At 52.0% G+C, this 18,578-nt stretch overlaps 3 protein-coding genes and 1 pseudogene across 3 annotated transcripts; 1 reads left to right on the top strand and 3 right to left on the bottom strand.

Moving 5' to 3' along the window:
* Positions 1 to 153: 153 nt before the first annotated feature.
* On the bottom strand, positions 154 to 1,841 carry SAPIO_CDS7661 (uncharacterized protein; the record flags this gene model as incomplete). The annotated part of the gene is made up of 3 exons (XM_016789475.1): positions 154 to 363; positions 438 to 1,402; positions 1,499 to 1,841. 3 exons carry the CDS (start codon positions 1,839 to 1,841, stop codon positions 154 to 156), a joined length of 1,518 nt encoding a protein of 505 aa, XP_016641302.1.
* A 403-nt stretch (positions 1,842 to 2,244) lies between these two features.
* On the top strand, positions 2,245 to 3,621 carry SAPIO_CDS7660 (annotated as a pseudogene; the record flags this gene model as incomplete).
* A 492-nt stretch (positions 3,622 to 4,113) lies between these two features.
* SAPIO_CDS7659 (Uncharacterized protein) lies at positions 4,114 to 5,275 on the bottom strand (the record flags this gene model as incomplete). Its single annotated transcript, XM_016789474.1, has 3 exons — positions 4,114 to 4,122; positions 4,181 to 4,969; positions 5,138 to 5,275. 3 exons carry the CDS (start codon positions 5,273 to 5,275, stop codon positions 4,114 to 4,116), a joined length of 936 nt encoding a protein of 311 aa, XP_016641301.1.
* An 11,526-nt stretch (positions 5,276 to 16,801) lies between these two features.
* On the bottom strand, positions 16,802 to 18,258 carry SAPIO_CDS7658 (uncharacterized protein; the record flags this gene model as incomplete). The annotated part of the gene is made up of 2 exons (XM_016789473.1): positions 16,802 to 17,275; positions 17,377 to 18,258. The coding sequence occupies 2 exons, from the start codon at positions 18,256 to 18,258 to the stop codon at positions 16,802 to 16,804; spliced, it is 1,356 nt and encodes a 451-aa protein (XP_016641300.1).
* Between the last annotated feature and the right edge of the window lie 320 nt (positions 18,259 to 18,578).

Raw genomic sequence — 18,578 nt, 5'->3', positions numbered from 1 at the left:
CTTTTTGCTCTCTATCCATTTTCATTCCCGCTATTTATACAAGTTTCTTTACAACACATCGACCTCAACGCCTCTTAAACGGAGGGAGAGGAGAGGAACAGGGGGTTATACCAACCCCAGCTAGTAAAATCAAAAAGAAGAAAAAATCCGCTTTTACAGGGTAAACATGACGCTAGCATTCTGGTAATAGCTCAACAGGGGATTCTCCCCCGTGCGCGTCTCGGTATCCTCGACGAAGGCCCAGCGGCGCATGTACTCCTCGTGGGTGAGCACGCGGGTCAATTTTCCCGTGATGGCGCGGTAGATGGATTCCGTGATTTGGAAGTCTGTGGGGAAGAGGATGTCGAAGTAGCCTTGGTGGACCTGTGTAACGCTTTCCGTTAGCATATCAACTCGGAAAAGAGAAATCCGTGATAAAAAGTGAATGAGATACATACCAAGGGCGTCCGCACGGGAATCATCCTCCTCTCGAACCGAGTCTGCACTACAGGGGCATTCAACCCCTTAATAGCCTGAGGAAGAGAGTGGAAATCTGAAGCTAGTAGCCTATGCCCGGGGAAGTACCTCTCCAAAACCTCGAAGAACTGCAGGAGCCTTGTGGGGATATATTCGGGCTCGGAGAGGTTTCCCGCCAGCGGCATATTCTTCTGCAACTTCCTCAAGAAAGGATGCGAGGGGTAAGGGTGAGGATAGCGCCCGCCCGTGGCAACATGACGAACGCGGAAGAAGCGCGCAGCGACGGGATCTAGCTCCGGCGTGTAAAACTCGTAAAAGTCGCCGTCAGAATCGACGAGGACGACGGCCTGCATCGGCGCCTCGGTCTCGAGATCATACCGGATGCCGTCGTGGGGAAAGTTATCCCAGACCTCCATGGCGAGGAAGAAGCACGGCGACGGCACGCTCTCCCTCCAGTCGAAGATGGACTTATTGATAATCTCGACCTTGTCGGCGTGGTCGCCCGCGAGGTTCTTTGCCTGCAGGGCCGCCAGCGACGAGGAAATCTCAATCACGCGATACTTTGTGCGGTCGTACACCGACGGGTCCATGTCGCGGATATAATCCAGAATATTACGCATGAGCGTGCCGCGCCCGGCGCCCATCTCGTAGATGATGAGGTCGTGATAGGGGTACGACGTGAGGTGGTAGTTGGCGACGAGGTACCGCGCGATGGCCTCGCCGTAGTAGGGGCGGAAGAGCTCGGTGGGCGTGTGCCAGAGCTGGCGCGTGGGGTTCTCGGCGCCTTCGGCTAAGTCGAGGCGGTCTTCGAATTCGGTGTAGCGCCGGCTTAGCTCGGAGTAGAACTCGATGTTGTCGCGCATGGCGGGGAAGTTGAAGGGTTCGCCGGGGCTGAAGATGACGGCTTCTTTGGAGAAGTAGCCGTAGTGGGGGTTGTATAGACTGTCTACGTAGGGGTTTAGTGTTTCCGTTTACGAAGCTTCTTGGGGGCCTGTGAATAGTTCTTCTTCCCCTCCTTCCCACCTGCCGCCCAAGCACTCACCCTCTATGAAATCCCGGAGCAGCATCTTCACTCTCCTCGGCCTTTGCTTATGCGTCCGTAAATCCTTCGCCGTCACCATAGGAAACGACTCAAACTCCGATATCCTGTCCTCCGGTAATAAATCGCTCCGCTGCTGCCACCGTCCATCGTTCCCTTTCTTCTTGTCCCTGCCGCCCGCTGCTGCTGCAGTCGCCGCGGCGGCTCTCCGAGAGGACATGTGACGCCTGCATGGGTCTGCGGCGGTGGTGCTGGGCCAAGGGGCCGTCGGTCTTATCCTCGAGAGTGACCGTCTAGTGGCCTGGCAGGCCGGTTGTTGAAAGAGTTGCCGGATGAGGCCGGCCATGATCGGAGAGTCCATTCCTCATCCGTCATAAGTCATTGGAAGCATGACTGGCTGGAGAGGTGAGAGGGGGGCCGAAGCAGAGTCGGTCGGGGATTTTCAGAACAATGGGCAACTTTTTGTTTTCCCTCTTTGGGATTGGTTCTTTGAGAAGAATTGGGGATATGGGATGTCCTGAGCTTGAGCAAGTTTGCTTAGTCATACCCGGAGAATTGTACAAGGTACTTGGTCCACTCAAACTTCTATTCTTCGAAGACGTCATCTCGGACTGTTGAAATTCTCCTGACTAAGCTCACAGCTCTCTCTTTCAAGCTTCAACATGAGAATCCATCTTTTTCTCTCGTGATTTTCTCTATCTCCGATTCATAGCCTTGATCATGGTGGAATAAGAAGAGAAACCCGAACAATGTCCCTAAGCGACCATCCCAAGGCCTATGGCACCGCCGCCATAACACTGGCCTTCGTCACAGGTGTCCTCGTGACACTCGGCTTCAAGGACGTCTACCCCGATCTCGAAAACCGATACCAGCAACGCCGCCGCCGCCGCCAAAGACGAAGAAGCACGATAACACTATCGAAACAAGAATCCGATGCGCGCCGCGACAGCCTCTTCTTCTTCGGCGGAGGGCTCGGAGGCGGGCCCGTGACGCTGCAGGACCACGAAGCCGTCGAGGTCGATATATCCGCCATCGTCGAGGGCCTCGAAGGGTGTATAGGGAATACGCCGCTGGTTAGGATCAAGAGTCTTTCGGAAGCTACGGGAAGGGAGATATTAGCCAAGGCGGAATTCCTCAATGGCGCCGGAGGAAGTCCCAAGGATCGCGTGGCACTCAACATGATACAGGTCGCCGAGGAGAAGGGTCTGCTCGTGCCTGGTCGAGGCGATACCATATACGAAGGTACGGTGGGGAGTACCGGGATTTCACTGGCCACATTGGCTAGGGCGAAAGGTTACAGGGCGCACATTTGCATGCCAGACGATCAGAGCAAGGAAAAGTCGGACCTGCTGAGACACCTGGGTGCCGTCGTCGAGCGCGTGCCCGTCGCACCGATTACTTCGCCGGGCCATTTCGTCAATCTCGCTAGGACACGCGCCAGGGAACATGAGGCCGTTCACGGCGACGGGAGCGTCGGGTTCTTTGCAGACCAGTTCGAGTCGGACGCGAATTACACAGCACACATAAAGACGACGGGCCCCGAGATATTTTCGCAGACAGGAGGAGATATAGACGCCTTTATCGCCGGTGCGGGAACGGGAGGGACGATATCCGGCGTCGCCAAGTATCTAAAGGAGGAGATGAAGCTTAACAACGTGAGGATCATCCTCGCCGATCCGCAGGGCAGCGGACTGTATAACAAGATTCGCCACGGCGTCATGTACTCGCCCACCGAGAAGGAGGGCACTCGGAGACGCCAGCAGGTCGACTCCATGGTCGAGGGCGTGGGCATCAACCGTATCACGAACAACTTCGAGGTCGGGAGGGAACTCATCGACGATGCCGTCAAGGTGACGGATGACCAGGCCGCGAGGATGGCGCGGTGGCTTGTTGAGAATGATGGCATATTCGTCGGGAGCAGCAGTGCTGTTAACTGCGTCGCGGCTGTCGTGACGGCTATGAAGCTACCACCTGGGAGCAGGCTGGTCACCTTGCTTTGCGACTCCGGGACGCGGCATGTCAGCAAGTTTTGGAAACATATCGGGGAGATGGGGCTGGAGGAGGGGGATGAGGGTGCAGATCTCTTTAAGGCTGTGGGAATAGATGTATCACCAAAAGCTAAATAAATCTTGTACTTCTTTGCATCTTGATAAAAAAAAAAAAAGAAGTTGCAACGTGAGTCTGCCTTTGCAAGGCTTGGATTGAATCTATGTAACAGAAAAAGTAGAGTGTTGGCTCTAAAAAACCACAACGGAGCTTTCAGTTGCTCACTCTCACTCACGAGCGCGCCTCCTCCGCTCTCCTTTCTCAAAGTAAACCACCCCTTGGCCTAGGGCACCTGATCCTGCCGGAACTCCTCGCAGTGAAATTCATCAGGGGATGAGGATAAAAGAAAATAAAAGGAAACAACCAAACCGATGCAATGTTCCAGTGAGACGTGAAGGGGAAGTTGTCATCTCATCATTGCTTGAATCGCATCACAAAGAGGTGGAGAGGAAAAAAAAAAAAAACGACAATGGGAAGAAGAAAATGGACAAGTAGAAAAAGTGTAATGAACATCTCCAGCATTAGAAGAACCCAACCCTCACAGCCTAATAAGCTGCCGGGGCTGATGAAGTTTACGAAAACTAGATTACAATTAGCTTCCCGATCGAACACCTCTCGAAAACTGTAGAGAATTCTCACCTTCCAGTTGTGACCGCAGACAGTGCACTCGCAAAAGGTCGTCATCGGCTCGTCAGCACTGCGCGTCTGTGCCTGGTTGTACGAAACTTTTCTCTGACCGCACCTCGAGCACTTGAATTCAGAGGTAACGCTCTTCTCCATCATGGGCACCTGAGCCTTCTTCATATTCTCCTTCTCATACAGCTCATTCGTCTTGCGTTGCTCGGATGATAGGAGCTCCACGTCACTCATCGACACGAGGCGGTCCGGTGAAATATCGCCCGCCATAACACTGCGACCGAGCTCGGCGTTCGTCTTATTCTTCAGATTCTGGAACAGCGAACGAATCTTCTTGGGATACTCCTTGTTCTTCTCATCGCCCCCGTACAGCCTGAACGCCGCATCCTCGACGGCGACGGCCTTGGCCAGCACAACATCCTGGTGATCCGTCGACCGGTACGCGAGACCGTTGTACATGAGCTTGATGCAGTTGTTGCGAATATCCGACTTGGTCCTCTTCGTGTCGACCTTGTCCGTCTCCGCCCGTCGCTTCTCGGGATCGCCCTGGTACTTCTTGGGGGCACCACCACTCGAAGCTGCCGCCGCCGTCGCCGCCGCTGACGTCGTGGCTGCCGAGGGGGCCGGCGACGCGCGAGAGGCTGGGGATCCTAGCTTTGCGTGCTTGGCTTTGGCTAGCTTTTCTTGCTCGACGAGCTTTCTCCATTTCGAAACCAGTTGGGCGGCGGCGGCGGCGATTTCTTTGTTTTGGTGGGATCGGAGCTTGCCTACGAGGACACCAGCTCTAGTCGCCTAAGTGATGGAACCAGATTTTGTCAGTAAAATTGTACGCCCTTATTCCCCCAAAAATTGGCAATTTGGCGAGGAGAGCGAAAAATGGCGGGGAAAAAACTGGAGTTTTCATGTGTTGGCCATGGGGGCAAATAAAGGAGACTCATAGAAGGGAGATGAGGATCATACCCGAAGCATCTCCTCCGTTGGGGCCGCATCCTCCTTCAACGTCTTCAATAGAGCCAAGGCGTTGGCGGCGGGTTCGTTTGCGGAAATCGATTTATTCAACGCCTTTACCCTCGCGTCGAGTTCTCGTTGGTCCATCATCTTGGCGGTGAATTCGGGCGATCAATGGGGGAGGAAAAATGAGAGATACGCTGGCCTTGGTCTAACGAGTTTCGTAGTCACGCGAGGTGTTGACGACGATCGAAGGAGATTGCTTGAAGGAGATTTTAGGGGGCTAGAGAGGCGCTTTGTATGCGCGATTGTGGAGGAGAGAAAGCAGGACGTAGTTAATGGGGGAAACAAGTCGAAGATTCACGTTTGAGAACGGCTTTTGCTAGGGCAAGAGCGCGGAATCTCTCAATTCACACGACCGTGGAGAATGTCGACGTGGAGTGTGGAGACTTAGCCACAGATCAAGCCACAGCATCAAGCTCTGTGTGTGGCACGGCATAGAAAGCTTCAGAACATCACGTGCGTTGGCAGGAAGCTCCAGCGGTCACAACCAACTGGTTGACAACTGAAAATTCGCCATCAGCCACCAATGAGCCAGTGTCAGCTGGTCTCCAGCATCGAGAGCTTCTATCAAATGTCCTCAAATCTAGAGCCATGATCCATTAATCATGTCCAAAGTGAACTTGGGCGCCTTTCCCAGCGCTGGCCCAATTATACGAAACGCTTATGACATCGTCCTGCCAATGTAGGAGTTGAACTCGCTGCTAAATTTTTTCCCTCTTTTTTTTTTCTTTTCTGTGCTACATATCCAAGTACCAAGTGTAGCACAGGATGCATTGGGCCATCCAGCATTTAGAGGAAGTTGCATAATAACCCAGCATGCTACGCACATCTCCCAGGATTTCTTCACATTTTTGCAAGAAGAATCTGTCGTAACCAGATACATTGGGGAAGGCGCTCCAGGCGGTACTGGGGACAAAGTCGAAATGTGCCTGAAGTCTATACTACTTTAAGGCTACTGTTCTGTTGTCCCATCGCGGATAAGCCAATATGACCATCCTTCCCCAGTCTGGCCTCGAATCAACCCCCGGTCAAGCTTATGGGTCACTCTTCTCAAGATTCCCTTGAGGCACCGGACCCTGTCTACACTCAATGGGGCGAGTTCATTCCATCAACTGCAAAGTAATGCCATTTCTCTCTCTCTGCTATGATCGGATTGGGAACATTCTCATAGGAGTGGAAATCGATGCGAATTGGAGGACGAGCGCCGAACGAACCCCCCTGAAGTGGTAGATGTCATCAGAGTCAGGGCGTCAATAAGCGCAGCGGTTACACCGGGAAAGCAGTGGACAGGCACAGCCCATTGCCCTAAATCCGCAATGTCCTTCTGACAGAAAAGGCCACGCCAGGCAGCCAGGCGGATGGCTTTCCGGTAGCCGTCAACCCACTGATCTGCGCAGGGAACTTTGAATTAGCACAGCATCGAGCACGGTCCGACGAGACGGGGCGGGGCAGTGCGAAGTTCCAACAGGGGCGATGGACGACGATCCATCGACACAGGCTCCTTGGCATTTTTTTTTCTGTCTTCCTTCTCAATTTATAAACTACTTGTAGCGGCAGGCAACGTGACGAGGGTGAGCAGGAGCACCTTACCGGTCATACGACCACGATTGTTGATCACCATTCCGCCGTAGCATCTCCGCATCCTTTGCCGGGGTTTTTGTGGCTGAGGGCAACCTGGTCGATTCCAGGAATCAAAGGTCGAGATTATACAACAAGATTCATTCTGGGTTCTGTGAAGACGATAATACCTCATAGGGGCACGGTCACACAGCAGGATCAGATCCGAACGAAGATTTTGATATTGCAGATATGTCACCGGTGACCCAGCTCTTCTTAGCCCTTTCGTCGTCGCGAAGAGTTCAAGTGTGCATATTGAAGATGCAGAGTTTCGGAGTAGCACTCAATGGGGATTTATACCGGGAGACCGGTACTGGTACGCCTCTCTTCACTCCTTTCACTCTCTTCACTGCCGTCCCGCTCATGGATTTCGACGCTCGTGTAACCAACTTATGCGGATGTGCCTCAGCAGGGAGGAAAGTATAAGCACAGCGTTTCTACCCATCTTCCTCCTTTGTATTCTCAGCTATTTATAAGTCCCATGTCTCCGCAGGAGGATTTAACAGACTGTCGGGGAGTGGAGTGTGCCGTCACCCTCCCTGCTGCTGCATCCCGGATTCTTGGCGCTCAACTCTGGTGAAGCCGAAGAGCTGGTCTTTCGGCCCATTTACGTCGTGAACCCAGTGCCACGTTGTGGCTTATTCTGTCCCGCCTATGCAATGTAACTCGTCGAATATCGTCTCTACCACTCACTATTAGCTATGATACGAGTTGTCTTGAACACAAGTTGGGCGTTTACCTTGCTATTCCTTACCGGACCAGAGGTGTCCACGTCGACCTTCGTGTGTCGTGTATGCATTCTCGTCTTACATACTACAAATGCACGCGGAACGCCATCGTTCCATCCCGTTCCACGAAGCCTTTCGGCCATCCTTGAAACTCCAACAGTACAACTACAGCGAAAGTCCAATCCTCGAGGAAGAGATTCGCCATGTTATTACCCCACACCAATATAAGCTGTGGTGGCGGAGCGCACAGGACCCTCGGCCTTGGCTGCCGTCTCCTCCCCATCATAGCCTACATGTCTAAGTGGCGGGGAATTCGCTCTTGCTCTCTCCACCTACAAGTTTCTCCATCGTGCAGCTTAACCCCGAAGTTGTGCCACGATGTGAGCGCTGTCGGAGCAGCCAAGGGCAAGAGTCTCAATGGATGCTCTACTTCTGGGGAAGGGTACTTCGTCTGGTTCCTTGCAGGTGAGTGCAGGCCGAGAGGGCCAAAGTTTCCCTATCCCTCCTTCATCCTCTTCTCCAGTCCTTACTCTAGTCTAAGTAGAAGGTCAACTGCTAATACCACTTGTCAGAGGGACCCCGAAAGGGCCCACTCACGCTAACTGAAATCTCGAGCGCTTTTCGTCTTCGAATACCTTATCCGTCTATTGAGCTTCGTTTCATCCCTGGCAAAGTCTCCAGGGTGTAACAAACAGCCATGGCAGTGCCTGTCACGCCTACACGCGCAATGCTTGACCTCTTCTCCGAGACTCGCGAGCTCATCTCTGGTCCAAGGGAGCCAGGGGCACCGCAGCCGTAGGTGCATATGCGCAATGGGGTGCTGCCCGTATGTCAGCGCAGTTCTAGAGATAGTTTTCAGAAGAACGCGCGCTAGAGCTTGGAGCCTCGCAAGCAGTCAGAATTAGCGACTCCCTCCGACCTAATGCAGTGAAGGGATAATGGTCACCTCAAATGAGACATAGTTGTCCTGGCCGCCTCCGTCATAATCTTCTTGATGGCGCACTAGTCGTACAACCCAATTCTTGAGCCCTTGGTTTTGGAATGTTGAGGCGATGAAAGCAAGAAGATAAAAAGAGATGCCGACAAGTAGGAGGAGTGGAAAAGTAGGTCGCCTTTATGTTTAGACATCCCAGTCCTTTAACTCAAAGCCCCTCTAATTATTGGCGAACATCAAGCAATGGTGAGATCTAAGGCCGCCTTGACGCGACTAGAAGTCTGGAATTCTCGACAGAGAGCAGCTTCAATGTTTTCATGTTTTTCGTCGTCTCAATAAAGGGCATGGCCTAGTTCGGCGCTCTCTTCCATCTTTTTCCAGAGTAGGGATGGGGCAAGGTTCGAGTCAGCACAGGGTTTCGTTCTTTAGTTGTTTGTAAGTGGTAGCAAAGATGAGAACGAGGTAATATATCAAGCACCCGCCGCATTGGAGAGGGCCAGTTATCGACTCTCTCTCAGTTTCCCATCTTTCTCCACAAAAGAATATGAAGAAATCGTCTTTTCACCATGGCAGAAATCAGCAAAGACGAATCCTCCCCTGCTCCGAGCAATAGCAATGCCATCCATCCAGTGACAGCCTTGTCTCCGTCTCGACCGCGGCATTCATCCCCCCCTGGCCCCAAAACAATATCACCGATAAGTTGCCCACGAGATCAAGTCCAGGGCAGCAGCAGCAGCAGGGCCCGGCACCTCCAGGAGAATTCTGGTCTCGTCACGAGGTCTGCAGGCTATCTGCAGATTACCACCTAAACAGTTTTCTTGAATGGCGCGGCAAAGTGCTGAGAAGCTACGCCGAATCATTGAGAAAAGGTACAGTAACCAACGTTCCAGAACCAGATCACCTCCATCTGAGACCCGCACAAACAACGCACGAGGGCCGTTTTTCTTCTTCTTCCTTTTTGCCTTTCCCCCACTAACTTAAGCCATCGCAACTCCCAGAAGAACCGATAGGAGATAGATCCCCCTCAACTCAAGCCATGTTCCTCCTTCTTGTACACTGGGACTTTCTCATCAGGGACCTGTCGCGTGTTGCAAGTCATCTTCAAGACCTCCGCAAGGTACACAATCCGGGCCGACAAACGAAGACACTTACTTGGTAAGTATAGATGGTTCTAGTCTATGCGCTTGTCGGAAAGACGAGAAACTGACTGGTGCTAAATCTAGGATTATCCTGTGTCTTGGGGCGCTTTCCCCCTCCTATCGTAACCTGGCTGCGGCCCTGATTTCCGCTGCTGGTGCTGGCATCGGATTCTATCTCTTTGGCTATCGCCTTCTTCGCGCGCGGGCCCTTGCTACTTGTGAGGCCCAGGTACATGAACTCTTATCGTTGGCCAGGGGAGGTCGGATAGATGGAATCCAGGAGGACTTTCTCAGTCGGGGTTGTTTCGAAAGGTTGGACTGGTATAGAATCATATGGATTAGCCCGCCCCCAACACCGGGTCATGAATCGTGATTCCGGGCAAACATCTGGGCAAACAGCTCCAGGCCTCTGGCCGCCGCAAACATAGTCATATTTCATTGATCTATCGCGCTGAAATGAATTTGATCTGACCCACATCCCCATGTCTTACGTCTTACTTCTTACTCGCGGACTACGCTTTATCAAACGCGGAGTCCGTCATTTCGCCTACTCGTTCATACCTGTGACTATGTTTAGTTCTCGTTGAGAAATTGGTGAAGTGGCTCAATGCGTATATGCCACCTCTGCCCACTTGATGGTGATGTATCAAAGGCATACGCGCGGTTCCGCACAAAGTATCAATGCTGCCCTGTTAATCGGCGCCGACCAGGCGCTACTCCTGCAGCAGGAACGTTAATTTCCAAGAACCAAAGCAAACATGAAGAAGCTAGGTGACTCTAGGAGGGGCTCGATGAGACAAGCTGTCGGTGGCGCGTGGCATGGTGGACCAACTGGACTGACTGGACTGCTTCGTATCTGGTGGTTTGGACTGGGGAGCTTGGCTTGAATCCGGGGACCGGTCCGTTTGTCTCATTACTCTCCGCTCACCACCGATGGCACCTTTTTGTTTCCTCACCCCGACAGTATAGACTCGAAGACCCATTCTTCACTAACGTGACGGATCTCTGATTTACCAAAAGGAAGGTCAGTCGCCAATACGAAGCAGTCACAATAACAGCATTAACCCAATGGGCAGACAAAGAAAGAAGAAGCGAACATGCAAAGAGAGAATAAAATTCGGTGAAGTCTATACAGTAGCGATGACTTCGATGCAAAGCTCACCCCCTTTGTTGGTTTAGCACAAGCCTGCAGCTAATGTGAAGATTGGAGCCACCTGGCTTATGAAGTTGAATCCTCGACAGCGAGAGCTGAAGAGTCTAGTTTCAGACAGAGGGTTCTCTTTCACACCGAGTCTCCGGGGATTCGAACGCCGGGAAAACAATATCCAAGATTTGGCAGATCCATAGTGAGCTGGTTTAGAGCAGTGTGCCTTCCGTATTTGCCCCATCTTTCTATCTCCGTCAGAGTTTCCGTGGCCTGGTCCGGTGGATGAGGCTCCGGATTGGAGGGGAAAACATCCGTAGAAGCGGGACACGCCGAGTCTGCCTTCTCTCGGCAAAATCCTGACGGTGAATTGACAACGTTCGACGAGAGGAAAACATCGGACGCGTCCTTTATTTGTTTGACAATCAATCAGATGGAGCCTGAAGGTAGACTTCACGACCAGAACTACTTCGTACGAGGAAGCCGAAAACACTAACCGCTCGCTTGGCAAAATTCGAACCAGAATACCAGGGGAAGAAAGCAGCAACGAAAGTGCCCAGGCGTTCACGATCCGGACTGGGATCTACGAGGAATGAAACCCTGCTTCCCAGACCGGCTACCCGTTTGCTAATCATAACCAATGGCAGGATGAGGATCAGGAGAGACCTATACGGCCTCTCTTCGCGGGTACAAGTACCTCTCATAGAGGATTTCCTTGGACTAACAGACAAGGGGTTCGGTGAACTATTCGATGATGAGCTTGAAGTATTATTTAGTGGCTGGAGAGAGAACTGTTTTCGAACCCAAGGGAACGAATGCAAGGTGGAGGCGTTGCCTGGAACAACCCTTCGCCCGGGGTGGCGTGTATTGGCCTGGCCAGGGGAGCATCCCCTGGGTTCCTGAAGCGATGCATCAAGGTACATGTGATTGTATGCACAGAACCACGGGAGCGAGATGAGGCTGTCCTGTTTCCTCCCTCGCTTCGGATCCGAGGAGTAACCCCCCTTCCCCTTTCCACTCCGAAGGATAGGGAGTAATAGCTGTTTGGTTTTCTACTGCTTCTCCATGCTTGGAGGAGAGTTTATAGATTCCCTGTTCGAGCGGGAGAGGCGTTCGGAGTCCATATGGGGAGAATCGAGAGGTCGGTGGTACACGTCCGCACCGTAAAAGTGAAGAATTAGGACTTGGCTTGGAAATTTGCTCTTGGGTATGCTCGGTATAATTCGTAGCTCCCGGGAGAACCCGTAGCAACAAGTAGATACGAGGCCTTCACACAGCTGATCCGAGTGAGCTCCCTAGACGCCATCACCTCGTCCCTGGAATGATACCCCTTCCCCAGAAGTTCCTTCATTCCTACCCGCGCTAGAGGCCCTCAGCATCCCAAGTCCGAGGAGGGGGAAAGGGGAACACTACAGGAGAACGCCTTGCATCGACGCCTCTGTGAGGAATGAAGGAGTAATGTACCCACTCGACAAGTCCCATACACGAGTCGCAAATGATATTATAGCAAGCCACAGCGTCGCAACCTGCAACCACCCTGCATTTTCATCTTCCAAGCACCATGGGGCCGGCTCAAGAACCGCGCCTCCTTCCCCCCAACCCCCTACTCTATCCTCCCTGTTCTCCCAAGGAACGACTTCAGAAGTGTTCTATGCGGATAATGGTGGATGGCGATGGCGCACCGACAGCCTCCTCGTTTCATATTAAGGCAGAACCTTCTACGTAAGCTCTTTTTCGGTATTCTGGCATCTATCTAGTCCTAAAGAGGTGGAAGGAATGCTTTTCCAAACTCTGGTTGTCGGCCCTATTATGCGGGGGACTGGATTGACTTTTAGGCGGGTCTTTCATGGAAGGATTGGGAGACCTCGTGAAAGATCCGAGCACATCAATGGGACAAGACACGCGCATACTGAGGCATTCTGCATAATTGGTATTTGTCTGTGGGCATGCTTTAATGGGCGATGGCAAGTCTAAGAATAACTGAGACTGATGCTTAGCTGAGGCGAAGCTACCTTGATTAACATACCCGGTTGATGGAAATGGGGGTCAACTAAAAGAGAACTTCTTCCGAGTGTCTCTGCGCCAAGCTCAGTGAGAGAGAAGAGTGACACCAGTAAGGCAAGTTGAAAGATTGTGTGACGGTTTCTTTCCCTCCTCGTGTGGAGCCAGCCGCAGGGCATCCAACAATTATAGCATGGGACGAACAGCTGTAAAACGAGCCCAGAAAAAGCTTATACTGTTTCCCGAATTGAAACTTACATTGTGTGATCCGGAAAATGGAGAAAATAGACTTGAGGAACGGGAGACAGAGGTCAAATGGCGATGGTTTCAAGGAAAGAGTAGAGCAAGAGGATGTGAGTGAAGCGAGCCGGGAATAAGTGAAGAATCAGGGAAACAAAACTCCGCCCTCTGTTCTTGATAGGGTGTATTACACGGTAGTAGGACAATCATCGCATCGATGAACACGACTGAATAGCCAGTAATGCTGCTTGATATCTGCATCTTGATCTCTCCTACATCAAACTACATCTCTCGCCCCAACTCTATCCCAACCCTCCTGCCAACATCGGCCCGTTAAACTCGTGCCATGCTCCTGCGTTTGGACAAATGGCGGATCACTCGTTGCATCAAGACTACACCACTCATTTTTAAAACACAGCATAAGATCTCCCATCAAGTCCCATCAGGCATGTCCCGCAAGCCAGGCCTTTTCACATATTGGATGGCACCGTCAACCCGTCAACCCGCGACCAAACTCCCGTGCTTTTTATACGGTCTCCCTTCCTCCGATCCGCCTTGCTGAAAGGACAGTATCGTACTCAGACCAGCCAGCGCAGGGCGATCTTTGGGTCAGGCATAAACCACTCCAGCAGGGTCTTAGGCCCCAAAGGCACTGATCCGTCCTTGTGTGACATGAGCGAGTGGAGCTAGAGACGCCTATGAGAAGGTCCGCCAGGGGGGTTCCCTGTCACCCTCATTCATCCGACTTCCCTCACTTTCAATCAAAATTTAACTTGCTCACTGTACACCTATTACCTGCCACCCTCTGACTATTGGACTGGACATCAATCCTTGCCCCTGTCCCCGAAATGTTAGCTCCCGCAATGCCTCCCTTTCGAAGACCAGAGAAAAGCGGGAATGTGCCTGTAGATCCATGGGGACGTGAATGCGACGCTTAATGCGAACCGGGGCTCAGTTTTAATGATTTGGTAAAAAAAAAATCGCGGGGAGCGGACATTCAGAGCACGACACGACAACTTGGCCGTGGAGTTGCTCGATATCTACCAAGACTTGATCGAGGTACTGGAACGAAAGAGCGACGAAGTACATCATATGATGTATCAAAGTACCCACATCCATGAAACACAGTACTCGTTCCCACTGTCTACCCAGAACCACTAAACCGCACCACGGAAGTGGCCCATCTGCTTCCGGCCCCTCTCAAAAACCACAGTACTCCCGTGCAGTTCCGCCCCACTCCTGACTACTGTGCGCCACTGGCAAGCGCCTCGCGGGACTTTCTCGCCAGCGGACCCTGAAAAAAAGAGCCCCTAAAGGTCACACTGATCTTGCCTGAAAGTAGCACTGATATGCTGAGCCCCAGCTTGAGTCCAGGGCTCGGTCTGCTTTCCTCCAATTGTACCCGCCGCAGCGAAATTAGGACATAGCGCTGCTAGCCACCACTACTAATGTACATCAATCGATCAATGCATGAACGGAGTAGTGTCCAAGGAGCGTAGTTTGATTGACCACTAGCCGGGGAAAAAGAAGAACCCTGAACATTAAAACACCCACTATGAAGTATAAATGGCATCACCTACCCCTGTGCCTCAATCTACCCATCCGCTAATTGATCTGTGCCAGTCGATCAACCGAACGCTAGCGTCCACTATTATACTAGGCTATTATTACCACGCGACGCTATCTCAATCGTCGTTTTAGCGCATGCGCAGGGATGTGACGGAGCCTGAAGCCGGTGCGGCACCAATTCCTCACGTGCTGTTCAGGACAAGACCCTGTCGCAAATTGTCGTGAGAGAAGACTCTTTGGTGACGCGACATTCTGAAGTAAAGTTGAGAAAGGGATTGGGGGGGAATCGGGTGGGATTTGCAAAAACTACCGAAAATGCGCTTTGCTTTTTCCTTGGGCCAGTTCTCTGGTAGCTGCTCATCAAGGGAACAATAAGAATTGCGGCATCCTTCCAAGGATGGAGAGAGAGAATCCATGGATGATACATTGGGAGGGAAAGTATCGAGGTATCACTCTAATCGACTCATGTACCAGTTGCCGAACACTTATTTAGCCCAAGGCACAAGGTTCTTGGTGTGATGTCGACCTGAATTAGCACAAGGCTATTTCCGTGCCGAAGACTTGAGGCGAGGCAACCGGGTCCGCCCGCTGTAAGCTGTCGTCCACAGACATCAATCAATTTGATATTTGATCTAGATAACCCTCCACTTACAGCCCGATAAATTGATTGACCCTCACAATGAGAAAGTGAGGCCGAAGGGGGCCTGTCCCGTATCGTCCCGGGTCTGCTGTATTGACCCCCGTGTTCTCCAGCGACGCATTAATAGATCACATTGAAGTGGTGGGTGATGCCTAGAGCACATCACTGCCTCTCATCCGCAAGGCGAATCTCATGAGATGGAAATCTCCTTCACTGCCCAGTTGACTCAGTCCAATATCGAAAATCGATCTGCTTCTTCTTCCCCCCCCCACCTTATACTACTAAAATCCTCCAAGGGAGGCCCGAGAAGCAGGCCATCTTCAGCCTAATGGCTCCAAGAAAAACAGCGAAACCCGACAAAGTCAGCTTTCCCGCATTGCCTGGCCATCGGGGCCTCAGAACCCTGCCTGAAGTCTCTCTCACACACATACAAAGGTTCCTCCGCTGTCTTCGTGGCTTAGACAATACGTGCGCCTTTGCTCTCCCATCCCGTCGGTACCCAAACAGAATCGTCGGATGGAGAGAAGGCCTCTTTTCTGGCTGCGTGTGTGTGTGATCTTGGTTGCACGTACTTCGTACCTGTAACGCTGTCGGCTCCACTAAAGTTTCGTCCCAGCCCCAGCCTCAGTGAACCCCCCATCACATCCGCTCTCCACCCCTCCACGAACAGGCCAGGCCAGGCCTACCCCCGGTCGCCGGTCGGGTCGCAGAAACGGTCTGGCAGTGAGGGCTCGATTTCTTGAAGTGATGTCATTCCACTTCACGATCACACGACAAGCCCATGAAAGTTTGATAGAAAATCACTAAACTGTAAAAATTATTAAGGAAAAAGAAGAAAAAAAAAGAAAATTTCAGTTGCCCAATCTCACCTCATCACTGCCTGCGCCTCTCTTGGAAGGCAGCAGCGCCGAACAGACGGCTTTAATGGAACATTGAAGCGTTCGCTTAATACTCCAGTGGAACGTTGTACGAAGGATACAGCCTGTGTTGCCGAAGAGTCATCTGGGTCTCATCTGGACTACTTGCCAATCATCTGTCCGTCGAGCAATGGCATTGCCAAGTGGGACCAAGAATGCACGCGGAAAAGAATACTCGAAATGTGATGATATCCATTCCCTGGGGACTCGAAGGAAATGTCTATAACCGCGAGAAGCAGAATCTCCAGACCAGTACAAAGGTAATGAGAGAGAAACGGGAAAAGGAATGACTTAGGGAAATATGTCCTCCCCGTATGGTATACCAATCATGAAAATACACGGACCGTCTAAACAAACGAATCAGAAAGCGAAGAGGATAACAGAAAGGAAGTAAATAAAGCAAGAGATAAAATAAGAATAATATTCCACAAAAAAAAAAAAAAAAAAAAAAAAAAAAAAAAGGCACCCGAAATTCCCAGCCGATCAAAATATACCCGATTCCGATATCCATTCCCAGAAGTGCCACAACTCCGACCTCCTATCGTCTCTCCCCATGAGGGTAAAATCCGTCTTCGCTCGTCTGTCATAAGAAGGGGGCAAAATGAACGAATAAAGAAAAGTAAAAACCCAGAAAAAAAAAAAGAGTGTCATCTTCGTACTACATCTTCGTTGAACTCGCCCAACTCAGATTGAGCCCCGCCCGGAATGGTGATGGGTGTAGTATTGGCTGCCGACTAGCTCATTCGCTGGAGGTTGAGGGATGGTTGGAGTCTGAAGAGTGTTGTTGTCGCCTTCGCTCTCACTGTCCATCTCTGCAGCAGCCTCGTCCATCGTTAGCCGGCTTTCGGCTTCTCTGTACAGATTCTCTCTTTGCGCCTCTGTGAGCTCAACTTTATTCATGGGATAGGACTGCATCTGCTGCGAATCCAGACTGATCTTGGCGCCGGTGCGCCCACGGTCCTTTGCTCTTCGTCGAGGTCGAATTTTGGTCGCCGCGTCCATAGTAAGGCCTTCGAGGCCCATTTCGACAAGCTGACACTCGATGTTGCTAGCATTAAACCCGAGATTAGAGCCGCCTCCTCGCTCATTGAATTTGGTCGTTATTCGCTGGTATCTCTCCTTCTCGTCCTCGTAGAATATGTCTCTCAACAGATCGACCTATCAATACGCCATACATAATTAGACTCAAGTCTTTAAACGGAGCGGTTCAGAGAGAGGGGCAGAATCGGTTCACTTGCATCCTTTTTGGGCCAGATAACCCATTTCTGCTTTGCCCGTGTAAGTTTCATTTGCAGAGCTGGCTTCTCAGCCTTCTTGCCAAAGCGTTTGGCAAAGGCAACCGCGATGGCATCCCACATTGTTTTACCCTTCATGTCCTCGTGTTTCATCCGCAACTCTAGTAAATACCTCTCTTCGTCAGGAACGCCAATTCTGAACTGGATTTGGTCACTTAGTTCTCTCGGCGCTTCGAATGGGGAGGTAGGGCCACGGGCAACCCGGGTGGTCTTCTCAATTCGGTTCGTGCTGACCCGTGGCTTAGGTTCGCTGGGCTTCTTCGCCCGGCGGGGTTTGGCGCGGGAGCTTCTAGGGCTGGCAGCCGACTTTGTGTAGGCTGGAGAGGAGGTATAAGGTGAAGGGACTTGGTCAGCGCCGGGGCATTGCGGTTCCGGGGGAGGTTCCGCCGTCTGCGGCGGGGGGAGGGGGAGGGCTGGCTGAGCCATGGGCACATGGGCGGCGAGTGGGGGATGCTCGAGATGTTGATGTTGGCCCTCAGGCTGCTGCTGGTGAGGCGTTCCCATTAGGGAATGCGGTTGGACACTCGGAATAGGGTAAAATGAAGTCATTGGCTCCATTGACTCGTCCTGATCTGAAACTACGCTCGCCGACACACCGAAATGACCATAGTAGGGCGGTCCTGGAGGCTCGGGGATGTCTTCTTGATGGGTATAAGCCATAGCAAAATGGTCTTCTCCTTGGGGATGGCCGGCCGTGATTGGCGAACCGCATTGGCTGGTATTCGCACTCATGTCGAAGGCCGGTTGCCAGAACATCTGTGAGGTGGCCGGGGGTGTGGGTTGCTGAGAACCCGGCCCAGTGGGAGAGCCGTTATAGTGGTGGCCCAATTTCGCTGTATGTGGCATGGGGGGCGAGCTCGTCGAGGAGATGGGTGTTAGAAGATGGGGCTCGCACGAAGCTGGGTATCCAAACGGGGAGACCTAGAAGCGTTTGAACTCAAAATGTTAGGAAAGGCACTGCTGGCTTACAAAGTAGAGATCGTTCTACTCACAGCTGCGGTATAAGGAACTTCAGGGTAGGTAGAGATAACCAGGGGCGCGGGTGGCCTGGGACACTCCGGGATAGGTGATTTTAGGCCGTGACAGTCCTGGTGCGCGCTCACGGGTATTATATAGGTCGGTTCTGTCATGACTGGAAGAACAGAGGGTTTAGAGCAGGAGGAGAA

Source organism: Scedosporium apiospermum (genome assembly GCF_000732125.1).
Source record: "Scedosporium apiospermum strain IHEM 14462 chromosome Unknown SEQ_SAPIO_0110, whole genome shotgun sequence".
NCBI lineage: Eukaryota > Fungi > Ascomycota > Sordariomycetes > Microascales > Microascaceae > Scedosporium > Scedosporium apiospermum.
Note: the sequence above shows the minus strand (reverse complement) of the source record. Positions and strands in the feature narration are given on the sequence as shown.